The sequence below is a fragment of the Anomaloglossus baeobatrachus genome, chromosome 7 (assembly GCF_048569485.1).
Source record: "Anomaloglossus baeobatrachus isolate aAnoBae1 chromosome 7, aAnoBae1.hap1, whole genome shotgun sequence".
Taxonomy (NCBI): domain Eukaryota; kingdom Metazoa; phylum Chordata; class Amphibia; order Anura; family Aromobatidae; genus Anomaloglossus; species Anomaloglossus baeobatrachus.
Window position 1 is genome coordinate 42,450,236 of NC_134359.1, and position 20,394 is coordinate 42,470,629.

The 20,394-nt window shown below is 47.2% G+C and overlaps 1 protein-coding gene across 1 annotated transcript in view; it reads right to left on the minus strand.

Annotated features, from left to right (window-relative positions):
- Positions 1-20,394, minus strand: part of BAZ2B (bromodomain adjacent to zinc finger domain 2B) — a 475,838-nt gene that overhangs the window by 18,442 nt on the left and 437,002 nt on the right. The window contains exons 27-32 of the mRNA XM_075319681.1: positions 12,399-12,633; positions 7,962-8,024; positions 7,713-7,857; positions 4,427-5,082; positions 2,163-2,442; positions 1,852-2,036 (exon numbers count right to left, since the gene is read on the minus strand). Of these exons, the coding sequence (XP_075175796.1) occupies positions 1,852-2,036; positions 2,163-2,442; positions 4,427-5,082; positions 7,713-7,857; positions 7,962-8,024; positions 12,399-12,633 (1,564 nt within the window). The remainder of the gene's footprint in view (positions 1-1,851; positions 2,037-2,162; positions 2,443-4,426; positions 5,083-7,712; positions 7,858-7,961; positions 8,025-12,398; positions 12,634-20,394) is intronic.

Here is a 20,394-nt window from a genome sequence, read left to right on the forward strand (position 1 = left end):
TGATGGGGCATTCTATTCGCCTGCACCGCCACTACAGGGGAAAACTGGCATTACACTCTTCCCACCAAAATCAATGGACTATATAGTGGACAAACATGTGTGGTCCTTCCGAGTGAGAGACGTTCTTTGTAGTTGCTCACCACTTTGACTAATACAGTGCCTACAAGTAGTATTCAACCCCCCTGCAGATTTAGCAGGTTTACACATTCGGAATTAACTTGGCATTGTGACATTTGGACTGTAGATCAGCCTGGAAGTGTGAAATGCACTGCAGCAAAAAAGAATGTTATTTCTTTTTTTATTTTTTTTTTAAATTGTGAAAAGTTTATTCAGAGGGTCATTTATTATTCAACCCCTCAAACCACAAGAATTCTGTTTGGTTCCCCTAAAGTATTAAGAAGTATTTCAGGCACAAAGAACAATGAGCTTCACATGTTTGGATTAATTATCTCTTTTTCCAGCCTTTTCTGACTAATTAAGACCCTCCCCAAACTTGTGAACAGCACTCATACTTGGTCAACATGGGAAAGACAAAGGAGCATTCCAAGGCCATCAGAGACAAGATCGTGGAGGGTCATAAGGCTGGCAAGGGGTACAAAACCCTTTCCAAGGAGTTGGGCCTACCTGTCTCCACTGTTGGGAGCATCATCCGGAAGTGGAAGGCTTATGGAACTACTGTTAGCCTTCCACGGCCTGGACAGCCTTTGAAAGTTTCCACCCGTGCCGAGGCCAGGCTTGTCCGAAGAGTCAAGGCTAACCCAAGGACAACAAGGAAGGAGCTCCGGGAAGATCTCATGGCAGTGGGGACATTGCTTTCAATCAATACCATAAGTAACGTACTCCACCGCAATGGTCTCCGTTGCAGACAAGCCCGTAATGTACCTTTACTTTCAAAGCGTCATGTCAAGGCTCGTCTACAGTTTGCTCATGATCACTTGGAGGACTCAGACAAACTGGTTCAAGGTTCTCTGGTCTGATGAGACCAAGATCGAGATCTTTGGTGCCAACCACACACGTGACGTTTGGAGACTGGATGGCACTGCATACGACCCCAAGAATACCATCCCTACAGTCAAGCATGGTGGTGGCAGCATCATGCTGTGGGGCTGTTTCTCAGCCAAGGGGCCTGGCCATCTGGTCCGCAACCATGGGAAGATGGATAGCACGGCCTACCTGGAGATTTTGGCCAAGAACCTCAGCTTCGCCATCAAGGATCTTAAGATGGGTCGTCATTTCATCTTCCAACAAGACAACGACCCAAAGCACACAGCCAAGAAAACCAAGGCCTGGTTCAAGAGGGAAAAAATCAAGGTGTTGCAGTGGCCTAGTCAGTCTCCTGACCTTAACCCAATTGAAAACTTGTGGAAGGAGCTCAAGATTAAAGTCCACATGAGACACCCAAAGAACCTAGATAACTTGGAGAATATCTGCATGGAGGAGTGGGCCAAGATAACTCCAGAGACCTGTGCCGGCCTGATCAGGTCTTATAAAAGACGATTATTAGCTGTAATTGCAAACAAGGGTTATTCCACAAAATATTAAACCTAGGGGTTGAATAATAATTGACCCACACTTTTATGTTGAAAATTTATTAAAATTTAACTGAGCAACATAACTTGTTGGTTTGTAAGATTTATGCATCTGTTAATAAATCCTGCTCTTGTTTGAAGTTTGCAGGCTCTAACTTATTTGCATCTTATCAAACCTGCTAAATCTGCAGGGGGTTGAATACTACTTGTAGGCACTGTATATGAGGGTCCTGAACAGAGCACACCCTAATTTAGAATTCCTGAAAAAGCTATGGGTCAATGGGTTTTCTATATCAGAGAACCCCTTTTTAAGCATTAATACTCCATACTGTAAGAGAGCGCAGAACTTACGGTCTTTATTTTTCAGGCAGGCTTGGGTAATGTAATCTAAGTGCTTCTGAATTTGCTTCTGTAGAGACTTCTCTCGGATACCTCGGAGGTTAAATACTTTCAGCAGAGATTTCAGATCTTCCGGATCTGTAATTCTCCACCAGCCAAATTGCATTCCTATAAAAAAAAATGAAAAAAATAAAAAAAATTGTTGAAGTTTGATGGATCCCACATTTTCAATTAGTTTGGAAACCCAAAAATGGAAAAAAAAAATTAAAAAATGAAATACTGGTGTAAATGTACCTTCTGGAATCGGTCGAGGACTAGGAAAATCTACTTGTTTGGGTAACTCCACAGCAGGAGACGGGGTGCAGACGGACTTGTCACTTTGTGGTACAGGAGATTCGCTTTTGCTGGTTTGAACATGTGGGGTGATGAACGCGTGCCCGTTTCCTTCAGAAATTCCAAGTCCAAGACTCGGTATTGGGCTTGGCATCGGAGAAGAAAAAGGTAGATTCCCTGGCACAACTGGTGACGGCCATCCGCAAAACTGAAGTCCCATGAGAGGTAAACCGTGCTTCATCTAGATGAATTAATTAAGAATAATATTATATCTATTATATTCATCTAAATCAGAAAATTAGACAAACATGAAAAGGAAGAAAAATAATCTGGTGTTTTCCATTTCATGAACAGTCGAGGGGGGGTATTCTTGATATAGTTCATGCTTTTCCCCACATTGATCTAGAAGGCCTTTATTTTACAGTGAGGGTGGATGAGTTTGCTTTTTGAGGGTGTGTTAGGGTGGGTGCACGCTATCAGGGTTCACAGCGTTTTGGACTCGGCGAGTTTACGCTGCGTCCAAAACACTGCATTGTACAGTAGAAGCACAGTGGATGGGATTTATGGAAATCTCCTGTGCTTCTTTTGCAGCGTAAACTGACCTGCAGAGAGGCTTTCTGAGCCGCAGCATGTGAATTGATGCTGCGGAGACATGAATGTTCTCTGCAGTAAAAACAGAGCGAAAGTCCGCAGAGGCCCAAATCCTGATCATGGGCACGGGCAGCTGCGGTGTCCTGCGGAGAGCACTCACGACCCCGCAGGAGAGGACCCTGATCATGGGCACGGGCAGCTGCAGTGTCCTGCGGAGAGCACTTGCGGCCCTGCAAGAGAGGACCCTGATCATGGGCACGGGCAGCTGCAGTGTCCTGCGGAGAGCACTTGCGGCCCCGCAAGAGAGGACCCTAATCATGGGCACGGGCAGCTGCAGTGTCCTGCGGAGAGCGCTCGCGGCCCAGCAGGAAAGGACCCTGATCATGGGCACGGGTAGCTGCGGTGTCCTGAGGACAGCACTCGCAGCCGCGCAGGAGAGGACCCTGATCATGGGCACGGGCAGCTGCAGTGTCCTGCGGAGAGCACTTCACTAAGCAGCCCAGTAAGTGCCACATCACTGGAATCAGGATCTCTGCCCCTACATTATGCTGCTCTCAGATTAGGTTGCAAAAACCTGGTGACAGATTTCCTTTAAAGTGGTTGACTGGGCATTGTGACTTTTCCTAGTCCTCAGCCATCCCTGCACTTCCCTGTACAGGCTGGATTGACCGCTGCAGTCAATCACTGGTTGTACGGTGTCTTTTTCAAGACATGTTATGTAAGCAGAGAGACCAGGAGAGAACTAGAAAGCTTCAGAACTGGAGAGGCAAAGGAACGGTAAGATGGGTATGATTTTGTCAATGTTCTTTTTTCTTTTGTTAAAAACAAGGCTTTCTTGGCTTGACAACAATATGATACAGATATCACGGCCCCCCGAGGAAGAAACCGAAACGTGCACGTCGGGGCACGTTACACAGGGTGTATAACTTGATATGGGTGAGTTGTTATCATGGATATGTTTGGGGGTTATTCTTACCTCTTGATTGTGTTATACTAATGAGTATAATGTTTTGGTGGACTAAGTTATATCGATAATGCCTGGATTTTTTTGGGGAGATGACATTTATATACTATAATCATTGAATTATTAGATGAAATGGGCCTTGACTATATATATATTTTATTCTTCGATAAAGTCAGAGGAAAAAAAAAAAACAACTTTTGTTGCCCTTTGGAGTCATTCTGCCTTGCTGGATCCTTCTTCATCTTGTTCTACACATATATATATATATATATATATATATATATATTATATATATATATCTATATATATATATATATATATATATATATATATATATATATATATATATATATATATATAGTAATTATTCTGCCATTTAGTGGTATATGAGTTCTTTTTGATAGCCGGCCTACATTACTACTACATTATTTACCTATTGGAGCATGCCCAGTAAGGTAACATTGTTCCCAACTATCTTGTTTTACACCTAATGTTTTCCTAGGGACTCTCTTTGTTCACTTGATCTTCACTAAGTAGGTGATCAATTAGAAGAATGTCGGTTCCTTTTTCAAGGCTGTATTTTATAGTTTGTGCCGAAGGAGAAATGGAGACTTTGAAATGTTGAAAATTTCGGCAAATTTAGAGTCTTTCATTAACGTGATGTACTAACCTGAAGTGGAGACATCGTGAACGGACTCAGCCCCAGACTGCTCTGTAAGGACGAGGCGGTCATGAGCGGGGATGGCACTGGTGAAGGAGACTGAGACGGATACTGAGACTGGCTTGTAGACGCTAACGACGTGGAATACTCTACGTGTGTTACCGACGTGTCGTCACACGGTGTCCGAGGGAGGAGACTGAACCATTGTCGACTCTTGTCTGTAAGAGTTTTCAGCAGCTGTTCATTGGCAATTATGGGAGCATTGTAAAACTTTCCGTGACCACTAAGTATAGCAGTGAACGGGTTCAAGTCTGTCTTTTCAGGGTTACATTGGGACGTGCTGGCCTGCAGGTTGATGGGTGTGCTCCTGGCATTATTATGGAAAGGCACAGGGCAGCCATTTGGGGAAACACTTGGTTTTAGGGTTAGAAGGTCCATGTCGGAGGGCATTTTGGCTACTTCTAGCAGTTTGCTAAGTTTAGAAAAGGATCCAGGTTTCTGGAGGAATAAATTGGTGCTGTCTTTATCCTTGAGACATTTCTGCTCCCCATCGCTGGCAATCACACAGTTTGGTTTCTCATCGCAGCTCTCAATGGCTTCTTCTTTGATCTGGATGTTTTCCACCTGGCGTTGCCTCTCCTTCTCTTTTGCCATTTCTTCGAGACCTAGCCAGTGATGAATACAATGGTTAGTACAGAGGTTAACAAGGGTTAATTTTTTTTTCTAAAGTTTACTCTGTTCACCGGTAAACAATAGGAGCATATAGACGCTGGACTGAGATTGTAAGCTGAAATCGTTACCCTTGAAGTTAATGGAAGCCTGTACAATTGCACACTTTTGCCCTCCATTGGACGTGTATGTCTGATGTGATTAGGGCTTTATCCACTATAAATACAGAATTATTACTTTACTTTTGGGGAGCACTTACAGAGGTGCTGGACAGCCCGTCTGATCTAATAATATGGCCATAACTATTAGGCTTCTACCTAGCGTGGGGCACTACACCCACCACATATGGGTATATATGCATATTGATGTGTCATAAAGATAGCAATACCCTGAAGTTAACTGCATATCAAGGGCGGCACGGTGGCTCAGTGGATAGCACTGCAGCCTTGCAGCGCTGGGGTCCTGGGTTCAAATCCCACCAAGGACACCATCTGCAAGGAGTTTGTATGTTCTCCCCGTGTTTGCGTGGGTTTCCTCCGGGTACTCCGGTTTCCTCCCACACTCCAAAAGACATACAGATAGGGACTCTAGATTGTGAGCCCCAATGGGGACAGTGTTGCAAATGTATGTAAAGCGCTGTGGAATTAATAGCGCTATATAAATGAATAAAATTATTATTATTATTATTATTATATCAAGTCATAATCCTTAAAAATACTAGGTAAGAGGGTTACATAGACTGGCTTATTATGCACCAATCTACAACTGATGTGCGGTGGAGTAAGATGCACCCACATCCTAAGGCCCCTTTCACATTGCGTTTTGACCTCTGTTCACTGATCCCGTCTGGGTTTCTGTCCAAATAAGGAATAACGTTTGGAACACCATTCTAAGTCTGAACTGGGTGCAAAAACCTAAAAAAACATCACTATGGGGAGATAAGGTATGCACACCAGTGACTATGTAAGGGGAATACATGAAATAGCAGAAACTGCTGTGTGAATACTGACTTGAAAAATCCAATACCTATATGCAAGAGTGAATATGTGAAAAATGGAATCTGCATTACTGCCATGAACATATGAATCAAGAGAAATTTAGCTACTGAATTGATCAATGCAATAGAGCCCCAACACTACGCCAAAGTCTTACATATAGCTATTGGATTTTTCAAGTCAGTATTCACACAGCAGTTTCTGCTATTCCATGTATTCCCCTTACATAGTCACTGGTGTGCATACCTTATCTCCCCATAGTGATGTTTTTTTAGGTTTTTGCACCCAGTTCAGACTTAGAATGGTGTTCCAAACGTTATTCCTTATTGTTAGTAGTTTTTCGTTTGTGAACCCTCCCCAACCACACCTATTGCCAATCCATATCATACGCATAAATAGCCTGGGTCTCAGCTTCCCATACACGGTAAGTTTAACTGCATGAGAGGACACACACAAGCTAGGGACCCTACGTAGAGAAATACTTTGGCGTAGTGTTGGGGCTCTATTGCATTGATCAATTCAGTAGCTAAATTTCTCTTGATTCATATGTTCATGGCAGTAATGCAGATTCCATTTTTTCACATTTTCCCTCTTACATATAGCTATTGGATTTTTCAAGTCAGTATTCACACAGCAGTTTCTGCTATTTCATGTATTCCCCTTACATAGTCACTGGTGTGCATACCTTATCTCCCCATAGTGGGGTTTCTGTCCAAACTCCCCTCAAAACAGGTTTTGGATGGATGCGCTGATGGGGCCATTGTCTTTAATGGTGCAGACGGAGTTACCGTGTGCTCTGTCATGCACCATTTTCCGTAGTATTCGCCAATTGGAGGCAGTCACCCAGACGCAGTCTACTACATTTGGGTGTGCACCTCCACAAAGCGTATACTCCCAAAAATGGTGCACAACACAGCAAACGGTGACTTTGCCTGCACAATTAAAGACAATGGCCCCGTTGGCATATACAGTATGTCTGAAACCTGTTTTGTGGGAGGTTCGGTCGGAAGCCCCGACGGGTCCACTGAACGGACGTCAGAACGCAATGTGAAAGGAGTCTTAGGATGTGCTTGACCCTTACTACATTTGCAGCATTTTTGGCTTTCTGTGTGCTACAGCTTGAAATTTTCATCTGCTCATGCACCACCCTTAGGGCATCTGACCGGGGGGGGGCGCGCGCGTCTCCTCTGCAAGAGAAAGTAGGAGACCGCAGCTGTCAGTACCCGCGATCCGGGTTCCGTGTGCTGCGGTCTCCTGCTTGTATTCTTCCTACGGAGGACGCAGGCAATTCTGCAGCAAACAATTGACATGCTGCGGTCTGGAAAGACGCTCTGCATGTCAGTGTTTGCTGCAGAAAAAACAAGCTCAGTGGGCACGAGATTTCTAGGAATCCCATCCACTGTGCTGGTACTGTGCACCGCGGCGGTTTAGATGCAGCTGACGTATGCTGCATCCAAACCGCTGCAAATACTGATCGTGGGCACGCACCCTTAATCTGTAAATTGGCCAGCTTGCTGTCCAGCTAAATCCTTAAATCATAATACAAAAATGGTGACTTTTTTACAGCATAAAATTGACATAAAGGTTGGAAAAAAAAAAATTGCTTCTTGGTTCCTAATTAGGCTCCTCACCTTCACCGCTCTCCATCCCTTCAACAAAGATACCGCCACACTGTGGAAGAATCCAGTACCGGCGCCGGTAACGATCTTGCCCAAACATCATGGAGCGCAAGGAATGAGATGACTCAAACAACTTCTTCCTGTACTGGTTTTGTTGCTGTGAAAACAAGATAGGATCTTTTAAGAATCTCTCTAGTATCAGGGTGTAGAGTATCGGAGTCCTATGAAGTGACAGAAGATGCCATGAGATCCATTCATTACCTTCAGCAGCTTTTCGATCTGTTTCTCCAGTTCCTCTACAGTAGCCGTCTGATCTCCATCGTCCTAGAGTTATCAAAATAAAGTAGATTTACAAAACGAGAGGAAAGAACAAATACAATGTGGATGGTATATATAAGAAATGGACCACTGGAGAGTTCTACATAGACAAGCTGTTGAGCGTGACTTTTCCCTAGGTGATGCTACAGGGCTAAAAAGAATGACAAATGATCTCAGGGGTGTATACGAAGTAGAGACCCCGTAACAAGCATCAATATAGAGCTCATGTGGTGAAGGTTGTCAATCAATAGCCTAGAGATACAGCCTCAACAACCCTATTCCTCCTACCTACCCTTCCTCCATTGCCCTGGTTCCATGTATGAGGTGGAAAGGAACATCTAATGGGAAAAGCCATCATTCTTGGTGGAGGGCCCTAGTATAGATTTTGTGTAGGCGCCGAGACACTTTGAGATAAAGGAGTATTCTGATGTAACATAATTGTCCCAGCAATGTGGTTTCCACCACTGCTGCCAGAGACGAGGGTTTATTTTAACTCCGCATTTCGGAAACGTTGAACAGAGCAGCTATGCAAGAAGCCTGTACAGAGAGAAAAAGGACACGAACTCTGACGCCACCTACTGGAAGTAGCGATCATGAACGTCAATCATAACCCTTCACATGACTTAGGATAAGACGCCAAAGCAGAAACTAGATTTGCAGTTATGTGTTTCGGGGGGTGTTTGCCCCCTCATCAGTGCAAAACAGGAAAATTGGTTTGGCTGGGTTGGAAGCCTCTGACAGGTAGTGATGGAGTTGGCTTTTTATCCTAAGTCATGTGGCAAGGCACTTTAAAGGGTCGATATTGACTTTTTAGGATGGCTATTTTCCTATGTGTGCACCCCGCTACGCCATTAGAAGTCTAACTTGTCTCTCTTTGTCAGTGTCAGAGACTTGTAAACAAAGCGGCAGGGGGAATGGGGAACTAGCGGTTCCTTTCACATCTTCTTGGCCCCAGTCTTTGCAGCCAAGGATGAATATAGCATACAAGTACCAAATTTTGGCAATTAATGGGGGTTCCTGTGTTGAGACCTTCACTGAACGAACAATTTTCTACAAGCCAGTGGTTAGGTTACAATTTATGTAGACTGAAATACAAACTTTATGTCTCTTACTGATGGATACCCATAAGGTGAATTACAGGTAGGAAAGGCCTAAAACAAGTTTTCAGACAATATAAATTCTATAAGTATCTATTATACATGTGATGTAATGTCAATAATGGAAAAAAATCCCTATAACTATCCGTATATCAGTAATATCTAAACATTAGTGATGGGTAAATAGTATCTATTCGTGTTCGGATAATTCGGTATTTCGGTATTCATCACAAATAATGAACCTAACGCGAGTCAATGGGGAAGCCGAGCATTTTTCTGAGAAATTTTCATTTCTCCTCTGACCTGCAATAGGTTCATTATACGTGACGAATACCGGAATAGATCTTTGGGATTCGTTACGAATTATCCGAAGCCGAATAGTTACCATTTGCCCATCACTACTAAACATTAGACTGCTACATATGAATAAATCCAATAAACACAGTAGTATTATTAACGGGAACCTGTCACCACTTTTTCGGCCTATAAGCTGCGGCCACCACCGCCGGGCTCTTATATTGTAACATGCTGTATATAAGAGCCCAGGCCAGGAGTATAACATAAAAATACTTTATAATACTTACCTAACGGTCGCGCTGCGGAGGATGAGGGCCTAATGGGCGTCTCCGTTGTCCGGTGCCGGAGCCGCCTCTTTCGGCCATCTTTGTTCTCCTTCTCTAGCCGCGGTGCATGACGGGTCCGACGTCATCCACACTCGCCGGCATTCCGGTCCTGAGCAGGGCAGATCAAAGTATTGTAGTGCGCCTGCGCAGGACCGGTAAGTGTGTGTGACGTAGACGCGTCATGCACACAGGCTTCAGAAAGAAGCCAAAAATGGCCGAAAGGGGAGGCGCCCGCACTGGAGAACGGAGACGCCCATTAGGCCCTCATCCACTGCAGAGCGACCGTTAGGTAAGTATTATAAAGTGTTTTTTATGTTCTCACAGCGGCCTGGACTCTTATATACAGCATGTTAGAATGCTGTATATAAGAGCCCGGTGGTGGTGGCCGCAGCTTATAGGCCAAAAAAGTGGTGACAGGTTCCCTTTAAGTTTAAATGGAAAAAAATATAGAATTTTTATTATAAATAATTAATTAAAACTCATATAAACCGGTAATAGAAGCACAATCAGTATAGGTGATCCAGTGATAACTGCGACATGACTGTAGTTGGGGAGAGCTCAGGTGACAGATATAGAGGATATAAAGTGACAAGCATAGATAGATATGTCGAAAAACTAGAGAAAAATCAGAGACACGTGCGCTCCCATGGGTAGTACTTTATATAGGTGGAGAATGGCAGGTATATATATATATATATATATATATATATATATATATATATATATATATATATATTACATGCTCACCTGGGGGGCTATGCAGGTACATATAACAATCGCCTCACCGCGTGGGTCCGTGGACACGGGTATGGAAAGAGAGGTGCACCTGGGCGCTGTTAGTTGCTAAAACCACTTTATTGCTGGTAAGAATTAAAACCCGAATGGAAACAATGGTAGGAAGAACAATAATTGTGGTTGAACAAACTTATTTTCAATCCTGTCTCAGGTTCATAAAGTTAACAGATTGGATTCTCGGCTTAAATTCAGTTTCTTGGCACTGACGGTCAAGTCAAAGGACATCCCCTTTCAATTTGAGTGAGAGACGTGAACTATAGCGAGTAAATCCCACGCAAGAAGACCTGACGTTTTTATTCTTTTTCCTACCACTCCATTTGTTACCAGTAATAAAAGTGATTTTAGCACCAGACCATGACCTGATGTTCCTCTGTTTTCATGTGCTAGTCACTCATGTAAACTTAGATCCACAAGAGGGCAAATCATCAGCACCTTCCTATGAACCTACATATTATGATACTAGTAACAAAGTCGCAAAGGATAAAGATTTTTAATCAAATATATACTGTATAAGGGCAGGTCACAAAACTACGGTGACAAAAAAAAATGTCCTATGTCCCAACTTGCGTTTCGCCTATCTTCGTCAGGAGCCATGAAGAGTGAGGAGATTACCTGGAAGTATAAAAACCCAGTATATGGAGAAAAATCACAACCCATGTGACTAAAGCCTGCTTTACACCATACGATCCAGCATACGATATCGTATGCGATCGTACTTGCCCCCATCGTATGTGCGGCACGTTCAATTTGTTGAACGTGTCGCACAAACGAATGATACCCCGTCACACGTACTTACCTGTCCATACGACCTCGATGTGGGCGGCGAACATCCACTTCCTGAAGTGGGAGGGACGTTCGGCGTCACATCGATGTCACGCGGCAGCCGGCCAATAGAAGCGGAGGGGCGGAGATGAGCGGGACGTAAACATCCCGCCCACCTCCTTCCTTCCGCATTGCCGGCGGGAGCCGCGGGACGTAGGTAAGATCTGTTCATCGTTCCCGGGGTCTCACACACTACGATGTGTGCTATCCCTGGTACGATGAATAATCTGACGTTCAATTTTTAGGAATTGAACGACGTGCGTGCGATGAATATTTTACCGTTCAATCACAATCGCATGTAGCTGTTACACGCTACAATGTACCTTACGATGCCGGATGTGCGTCACTTACGACGTGACCCCTCCGTCACATCGTAAAATATATTGTAGCGTGTAAAGCGCCCTTAAGTTGCAACGCACCATGTGTCTTCATTTTTACCGAACCGTGCCGCACAACACGTGAGAGTGAGGCAGGTGACATGTGCCGATAACACATTTGAACTTCGTTACATAGGCTGTGACCTTTCTTCATGTACTGGATTTTTATACTTCCAAGTAATCTCATGCCTCCTGATGAAGAGAAGCGAAACGCATGTTGTGGTGTAGGACATTTTCTTTGTTCATTTGATGATCTGCACTTATACATATTTGTTTAAACATCTCTATCCTTGGGGAAGTTGTTACTAGGACTATAACATGTCACCTTCGTAGGGTCATAGTTAGTTGCTTGTCTTTTCCCCTGTGGATCTATGTTTACATGACTTCCAGGCACTTGTATCTACACTTGTCACTGTATATCCTCTATATCTATTGCCTGTGCTTTATTGTGCTATCTGCAGCTTCCATCATGTCCTGTTATCACTGGATTCTCTTTACTGATTGCGCTTATATTTACTGGTTGGGTCTTAATGAATCACTTATAATAAATATTCTATTTTTCATGTAGACTTAATACTCCTTTTGGTTTCTATTTGATTTATTTATGATGTAAATGTATAAATTTTAGGCTATTTCAGATTTCTGTGCACAATATTGAAATTATACCTCATCATCACAACTCTGAGACTTTTTCCCTTTTTTATCTTCATCTTCTTCATCCTCTTCATCTGCTGGGTCGTCAGTGTCGTCCTCATCGTCGTCGTCATAGTCACTATCTGTGCCCTTTCTCCTGCGCTTCCTGCCTGGGGTGGGGGTGCCCAATGAGGGGTGCTCCTCTCCTCCTTCGGGGCCTGCGATGGAGTCTCGCTTTCCAGTTTTCTTTGCGTGTATTATTCTAAGCCTAAAGAGTAATTAAATACAAAAGACCTTTAAATAAATTTCACTAAGGCCTCCTTCACAAGTCCATGCAAAACCCCCCCAAAACTTTTGTACTATCCATGGTGTAGGTACGCATGTCCGTCCGTGTTTGTGTTTTGTGTGCGATCTGTTTGACATCTGGATAGCACATGGACAACATGAACTTGTATACTTACCTGTCTCCAGCGCTGCTGTCACACTTGCTTCCGTGGTCTGCAGTCAGTGCGGTGAATATTCATGAGCATAATGAGTGAGACCCGGAAGCAACAGCAGAGACAGCAGTGCTGGAGAAAGGTAAGAATAAAAATACATTTATTTCTTAAGGCCCCATCACATGCAGCGATATCGCTAGCAAGCGTACCCGCCCCCGTCGTTTGTGCGTCACGGGCAAATCGCTGCCCGTGGCGCACAATATCGTTAGGAGCCATCACACGGACTTACCTGCCTAGCGACATCGCTGTGGCCGGCGAACTGCCTCCTTTCTAAGGAGGCGGTTCGTGCAGCATCACAGCAGCATCACTAAGCGGCCGCCCAATAGAAGCGGAGGGGCGAAGATGAGCGGCCGTAACATCCCGCCCACCTGCTTCCTTCCTCATTGCCGGCGGCTGCAGGTAGGCTGTAGTTCGTCGTTCCAGAGGTGTCACACGTAACGTTGTGTGCTGCCTCAGGAACGACGAACAACCTATGTCCTCAACAATCAACGATTTTTTGAAAATGAACGACATGTCAACGATGGACGATTTGGTGAGTATTTTCCATCGTTAACGGTCGCTCGTTGGTGTCACACGCAACAACGTCGCTAACTATGCCGGATGTGCGTTACGGAATCCGTGACCCCGGCGATATATCGTTAGATACGTCGTTGCGTGTAACGGGGCCTTTAGTGACGTGTTTTGTCCAGAACATGTCACATGGATCACATCAGTGTTGGGTCCGTGTGAAATCTGTGCAGCTGGTAGAAAACGGACATGTCGCCATGTGGAGCAGATGGACACACGGTCTGTGTCAAAACACGGACGTGTGCGCAAGGCCATTGAATTTGATGGGTCTACATATGTCCGTGTCTCCAGTACTTGTGAAAACAGACACCACATACCGGAGACACGGATGTGTGAAGGAGGCCTAAGAAGGGAATTTTGTTTACTTACCGTAAATTCCTTTTCTTCTAGCTCCAATTGGGAGACCCAGACAATTGGGGTGTATAGCTTCTGCCTCCGGAGGCCACACAAAGTATTACACTTAAAAGTGTAAAGCCCCTCCCCTTCTGCCTATACACCCCCCCGTGTATCACGGGCTCCTCAGTTTTGGTGCAAAAGCAGGAAGGAGGAAACTTATAATTTGGTCTAAAGTAATTCAATCCGAAGGAAGTTCGGAAAACTGAAAACCATTCAACATGAACAACATGTGTACACAAAGAACAACAGCCCGAAGGGAACAGGGGCGGGTGCTGGGTCTCCCAATTGGAGCTAGAAGAAAAGGAATTTACGGTAAGTAAACAAAATTCCCTTCTTCTTTGTCGCTCCATTGGGAGACCCAGACAATTGGGACGTCCAAAAGCAGTCCCTGGGTGGGTAAAATAATACCTCGTAATAGAGCCGTAAAACGGCCCCTTCCTACAGGTGGGCAACCGCCGCCTGAAGGACTCGCCTACCTAGGCTGGCATCTGCCGAAGCATAGGTATGCACCTGATAGTGTTTCGTGAAAGTGTGCAGGCTCGACCAGGTAGCCGCCTGACACACCTGCTGAGCCGTAGCCTGGTGCCGCAAAGCCCAGGACGCACCCACGGCTCTGGTAGAATGGGCCTTCAGCCCTGAGGGAACCGGAAGCCCAGAGGAACGGTAGGCTTCGAGAATTGGTTCCTTGATCCACCGAGCCAGGGTTGATTTGGAAGCCTGTGACCCTTTACGCTAGCCAGCGACAAGGACAAAGAGTGCATCCGAGCGGCGCAGGGGCGCCGTACGAGAAATGTAGAGTCTGAGTGCTCTCACCAGATCCAACAAGTGCAAATCCTTTTCACATTGGTGAACTGGATGTGGACAAAGAGAAGGTAAGGAGATATCCTGATTGAGATGAAAGGGGGATACCACCTTAGGGAGAAATTCCGGAACCGGACGCAGAACCACCTTGTCCTGGTGAAACACCAGGAAAGGAGCCTTGCATGACAGCGCTGCTAGCTCAGACACTCTCCGAAGTGATGTGACTGCTACTAGGAAGACCACTTTCTGCGAAAGGCGTGAAAGAGAAATATCCTTCATTGGCTCAAAAGATAATTTCTGAAGAGCCATCAGCACCCTGTTCAGATCCCAGGGTTCTAACGGACGCTTGTAAGGAGGAACTATGTGACAAACCCCCTGCAGGAACGTGCGCACCTTTGGAAGTCTGGCTAGGCGCTTCTGGAAAAACACAGAGAGCACTGAGACTTGTCCCTTAAGAGAACCGAGCGACAAACCCTTTTCCAATCCGGATTGAAGGAAGGAAAGAAAAGTGGGCAAGGCAAATGGCCAGGGAGTAAAACCCTGATCAGCGCACCAGGATAAGAATATTCTCCACGTCCTGTGGTAGATCTTGGCGGACGTTGGTTTCCTGGCCTGTCTCATAGTGGCAATGACCTCTTGAGATAACCCTGAAGATGCTAGGATCCAGGACTCAATGGCCACACAGTCAGGTTGAGGGCCGCAGAATTCAGATGGAAAAACGGCCCTTGAGACAGCAAGTCTGGTCGGTCTGGTAGTGCCCACGGTTGACCCACCGTGAGATGCCACAGATCCGGGTACCACGACCTCCTCGGCCAGTCTGGAGCGACGAGGATGGCGCGGCGGCAGTCTGACCTGATCTTGCGTAACACTCTGGGCAACAGTGCCAGAGGAGGAAACACATAAGGCAGTTGAAACTGCGACCAATCCTGAACTAATGCGTCTGCCGCCAGAGCTCTGTGATCTTGAGACCGTGCCATGAATGCCGGGACCTTGTTGTTGTGCCGGGACGCCATTAGGTCGACGTCCGGCATCCCCCAGCGGCAACAGATCTCTTGAAATACGTCCGGGTGAAGGGACCATTCCCCTGCGTCCATGCCCTGGCGACTGAGAAAGTCTGCTTCCCAGTTTTCTACGCCCGGGATGTGAACTGCGGATATGGCGGATGCTGTGGCTTCCGCCCACAGCAGAATCCGCCGGACTTCCTGGAAGGCTTGCCGACTGCGTGTGCCGCCTTGGTGGTTGATGTATGCCACCGCTGTGGAGTTGTCCGACTGAATTCGGATCTGTTTGCCTTCCAGCCACGGCTGGAACGCTTTTAGGGCAAGATACACTGCCCTTATCTCCAGAACATTGATCTGCAGGGAGGACTCTGGCTGAGTCCAGGTACCCTGGGCCCTGTGGTGGAGAAAGACCGCTCCCCACCCTGACAGGCTCGCGTCCGTCGTGACCACCGCCCAGGATGGTGGTAGGAAGGATTTCCCCTTCGACAATGAAGTGGGAAGAAGCCACCACCGAAGAGAGGCTTTGGCTGCCTGAGAAAGGGAGACGTTCCTGTCGAGGGACGTCGACTTCCTGTCCCACTTGCGGAGAATGTCCCATTGAAGTGGACGCAGATGAAACTGCGCAAAAGGAACTGCCTCCATTGCTGCCACCATCTTCCCTAGGAAGTGCATGAGGCGCCTCAAGGGGTGTGACTGGCCTTGAAGGAGAGATTGCACCCCTGTCTGTAGTGAACGCTGTTTGTCCAGCGGAAGCTTCACTATCGCTGGAAGAGTATGAAACTCCATGCCAAGATATGTCAGTGATTGGGCCGGTGTCAGATTTGACTTTGTGAAATTGATGATCCACCCGAATCTCTGAAGAGTCTCCAGAGCAATGTCCAGGCTGTGTTGGCATGCCACTCGGGAGGGTGCCTTGACAAGCAGATCGTCTAAGTAAGGGATCACCGAGTGTCCCTGAGAGTGTAGGACTGCTACAACTGCTGCCATGACCTTGGTGAAGACCCGTGGTGCTGTCGCCAGACCGAAAGGCAGTGCCACGAACTGAAGGTGTTCGTCCCCTATGGCGAAACGCAGGAAGCGCTGATGCTCTGGTGCAATCGGTACGTGGAGATAAGCATCTTTGATGTCGATTGATGCTAGGAAATCTCCTTGGGACATTGAGGCGATGACGGAGCGGAGCGATTCCATCCGGAACCGCCTGGTTTTCACGTGTTTGTTGAGCAGTTTTAGGTCCAGAACAGGACGGAAAGATCCGTCCTTTTTTGGCACCACAAACAAGTTGGAGTAAAAACCGTGACCCTGTTGCTGAAGAGGAACAGGGATCACCACTCCTTCTGCCTTCAGAGTGCACACCGCCTGAAGAAGAGCATCGGCTCGCTCGGGGGGCGGAGATGTTCTGAAGAAACGAGTCGGAGGACGAGAGCTGAGCTCTATCCTGTAACCGTGAGACAGAATGTCTCTCACCCAACGGTCTTGTACCTGTGGCAACCAGGCGTCGCAAAAGCGGGAGAGCCTGCCACCGACCGAGGATGCGGCGTGAAGAGGCCGAAAGTCATGAGGAGGCCGCTTTGGGAGCGGTTCCTCCGGCGGTCTTTTTAGGACGTGACTTAGACCGCCATGAATCGGAGTTCGTCTGACCCTTCTGTGGCCTGTTGGACGAGGAGAATTGAGACCTGCCCGCGGGCCGAAAGGACCGAAACCTCGATTGTACCTTCCGTTGTTGAGGTCTTTTTGGTTTGGACTGGGGTAAGGATGAGTCCTTTCCCTTGGATTGTTTAATGATTTCATCCAATCGCTCACCAAACAGGCGGTCGCCAGAAAATGGCAACCCGGTTAGGAACTTTTTGGAAGCAGAGTCTGCCTTCCATTCACGTAGCCACATGGCCCTGCGGACTGCCACCGAATTGGCGGATGCTACCGCCGTACGGCTCGTAGAGTCCAGGACAGCATTAATGGCGTAGGACACAAACGCCGACGCCTGAGAGGTTAATGACACCACCTGCGGAGCAGAGGCACGTGTGACTAAATTAATCTGCGAGTGACAAGCTGAGATAGCTTGGAGCGCCCATACGGCTGCGAATGCCGGAGCAAAGGACGCGCCGATAGCCTCATAGATGGATTTCAACCAGAGCTCCATCTGTCTGTCAGTGGCATCTTTGAGTGAAGCCCCATCTTCCACTGCAACTATGGATCTAGCCGCCAGTCTGGAGACTGGAGGATCCACCTTGGGACACTGAGCCCAACCCTTGACAACGTCAGGGGGGAAGCGATAACGTGTGTCCTTAAGGCGCTTAGAAAAGCGCTTATCTGGACAAGCTCGGTGTTTCTGGACTGCCTCTCTGAAATCGGAGTGATCCAGGAACATACTCATTGTACGCTTGGGAAACCTAAAACGGATTTTCTCCTGCTGAGAAGCTGACTCCTCAATTGGAGGAGCTGGGGGAGAAAGATCCAACACCTGATTGATGGACGCTATAAGGTCGTTCACTATGGCGTCCCCTTCTGGTGTATCTAGGTTGAGAGCGGCTTCAGGATCAGAGTCCTGATCTGCCCCCTCCGCTTCATCCTCTAGAGAGTCCTCCTGCTGAGACCCTGAGCAGTGTGATGAAGTCGAGGGAAGCTCCCAGCGACCCCGCTTAGGTGGTCTGGGACTGCGGTCCGTGTCAGAGACCTCACCTTGAGACCTATGAGTCACCCCAGGAGCACTTTGCTGCTCCAACCGAGGGGGGCCTGGGGTCAATGATTCAACAGTGCCCGGGGCCTGTGTTACAGGTCTGGACTGCAAAGCTTCTAGTATCTTAGCAGACCATTTATCCATAGTCTCAGAAAGTTTGTCAGCGAATACTGCAAACTCCGTCCCTGTCACCTGGACAGTGGCAGCCGGTGTTTCTACCTGGGCCGAGGGTCCCACTAGTGGCTGAGGCTCCGGCTGAGTAAGTACCATAGATGCCGAGCATTGCACACAATGAGGGTAGGTGGAACCTGCAGGTAGCATAGCCGCACATGAGGTACAGGTTGCAAAGTAAGCCTGTGCTTTGGCACCCTTGCTATTTGCAGACGACATGCTGTTGTCTCCTCTGAGTACAATCTGGGAGGGTATATAGCCAAAAACCAGTGCGACCGTACAGAGTAAATGTATAGCATATAAACCTATATATATACACTTCGGCACCCAGGGGGGCCAGCACCTAGAAACAGGTGCGGCTTACCGACCGCCCAAAGCGGTTGTGTGACCACCAGATTCCCTGCCTGGATCTCCCAGAGCCGTTTGTCTCTCCTCTCTAGCTTCAGAAGTGCTGACAGGAATGGCTGCCAGCGTTCTGTGGGGAGGAGGGGGCCGTGGGCGTGCCCAAGAAAGTGCGGGAATCTGGTGTCCCACTGTGCTCAGTGAGGGGGGAGGAGGATACAAAGTATGCTCCAGCCCTCAGCGCTGACGTCCAGTGCAGCGTCCCTCCCTTCCCCTGACTGACAGGCCCGGGGGCGGGAATATGCGGTACTAGGCCGCAAAAGCCTGGGACTAAAGTTATAAGCGCGGCCGGCAAACAAGCGCGGTCAGCGCGGTAGTCCCGGCGCACTAACACACCCAGCAGTGCTGCAGCGTGTATGACACAAGCGCTCCATGCGCTGTCCCCAAGGGGACACAGAGTACCTCACAGTAGCAGGGCCTTGTCCCTGACGATACCCAGCTCCTGTCCAGCAGATTCCCCAGGGGCTGCGGAGGGAGCACGGTCCCAGTGTCTGGAGACCGATTAGGATCCCACTTCACCCAGAGCCCCTAGTGGATGGGGAAGGAAAACAGCATGTTGGCTCCTGCCTATGTACCCGCAATGGGTACCTCAACCTTAACCGCACCGCCGACCAGAGTGGGGTGAGAAGGGAGCATGCTGGGGGCCCTATATGGGCCCACTTTTCTTCCATCCGAAATAGTCAGCAGCTGCTGCTGACTAAATTGTGGAGCTATGCGTGCATGTGTGCCTCCTTCGCACAAAGCATAAAAACTGAGGAGCCCGTGATACACGGGGGGGTGTATAGGCAGAAGGGGAGGGGCTTTACACTTTTAAGTGTAATACTTTGTGTGGCCTCCGGAGGCAGAAGCTATACACCCCAATTGTCTGGGTCTCCCAATGGAGCGACAAAGAAAGTGTATTTTAATGCCAGTGAAAGTCTAAATGACGTATGTACTTTGTGCTTGTACAGTTGAGTGGCAGAAGATTTCTTAAGAAGAAACACATGTAATAATTTGGGCCAAGCCCTTAAACAGGTTCTAACCATAATAAAGTGTAACGACGTGACAATCATGTATTCTATTCATGTTGATGGTGGACTCCACCCAGGTTGGTTATGTAGAAGTCAAAAAGTCCATTAAAATGAATGGTGGTAGGTAAAAACCTTCGAATGCACCAGGACTTCATCTTCATTGTCTGTGGAGATTGCAGATGCCTCCAATGATATATCTGTCATGTTTTCAGTCTGAGTATGTCCAAGTCTCAGCCCTCTTACGAGCCCTCCCATATACTACCACCACATTTCTATGACACTATAAAGGACGCCATACACAGTAGAGAAAAAGTGTCAAAACCCAGAGGGAACAGCCGATCATTTACTGTGTATGTGGGGTCTCCCGACTCTCACGAAAGCAGGATCAACCATGTTAAATTTTCCTTTCCCCACAACAGCACCCAGGAGAGAGGACCCACCCATCACAATGGGCAGGGAAACTACAACTTTAAAAAGTGGAGCCTCGCTATACGCTTCAGTGGTTTCCTG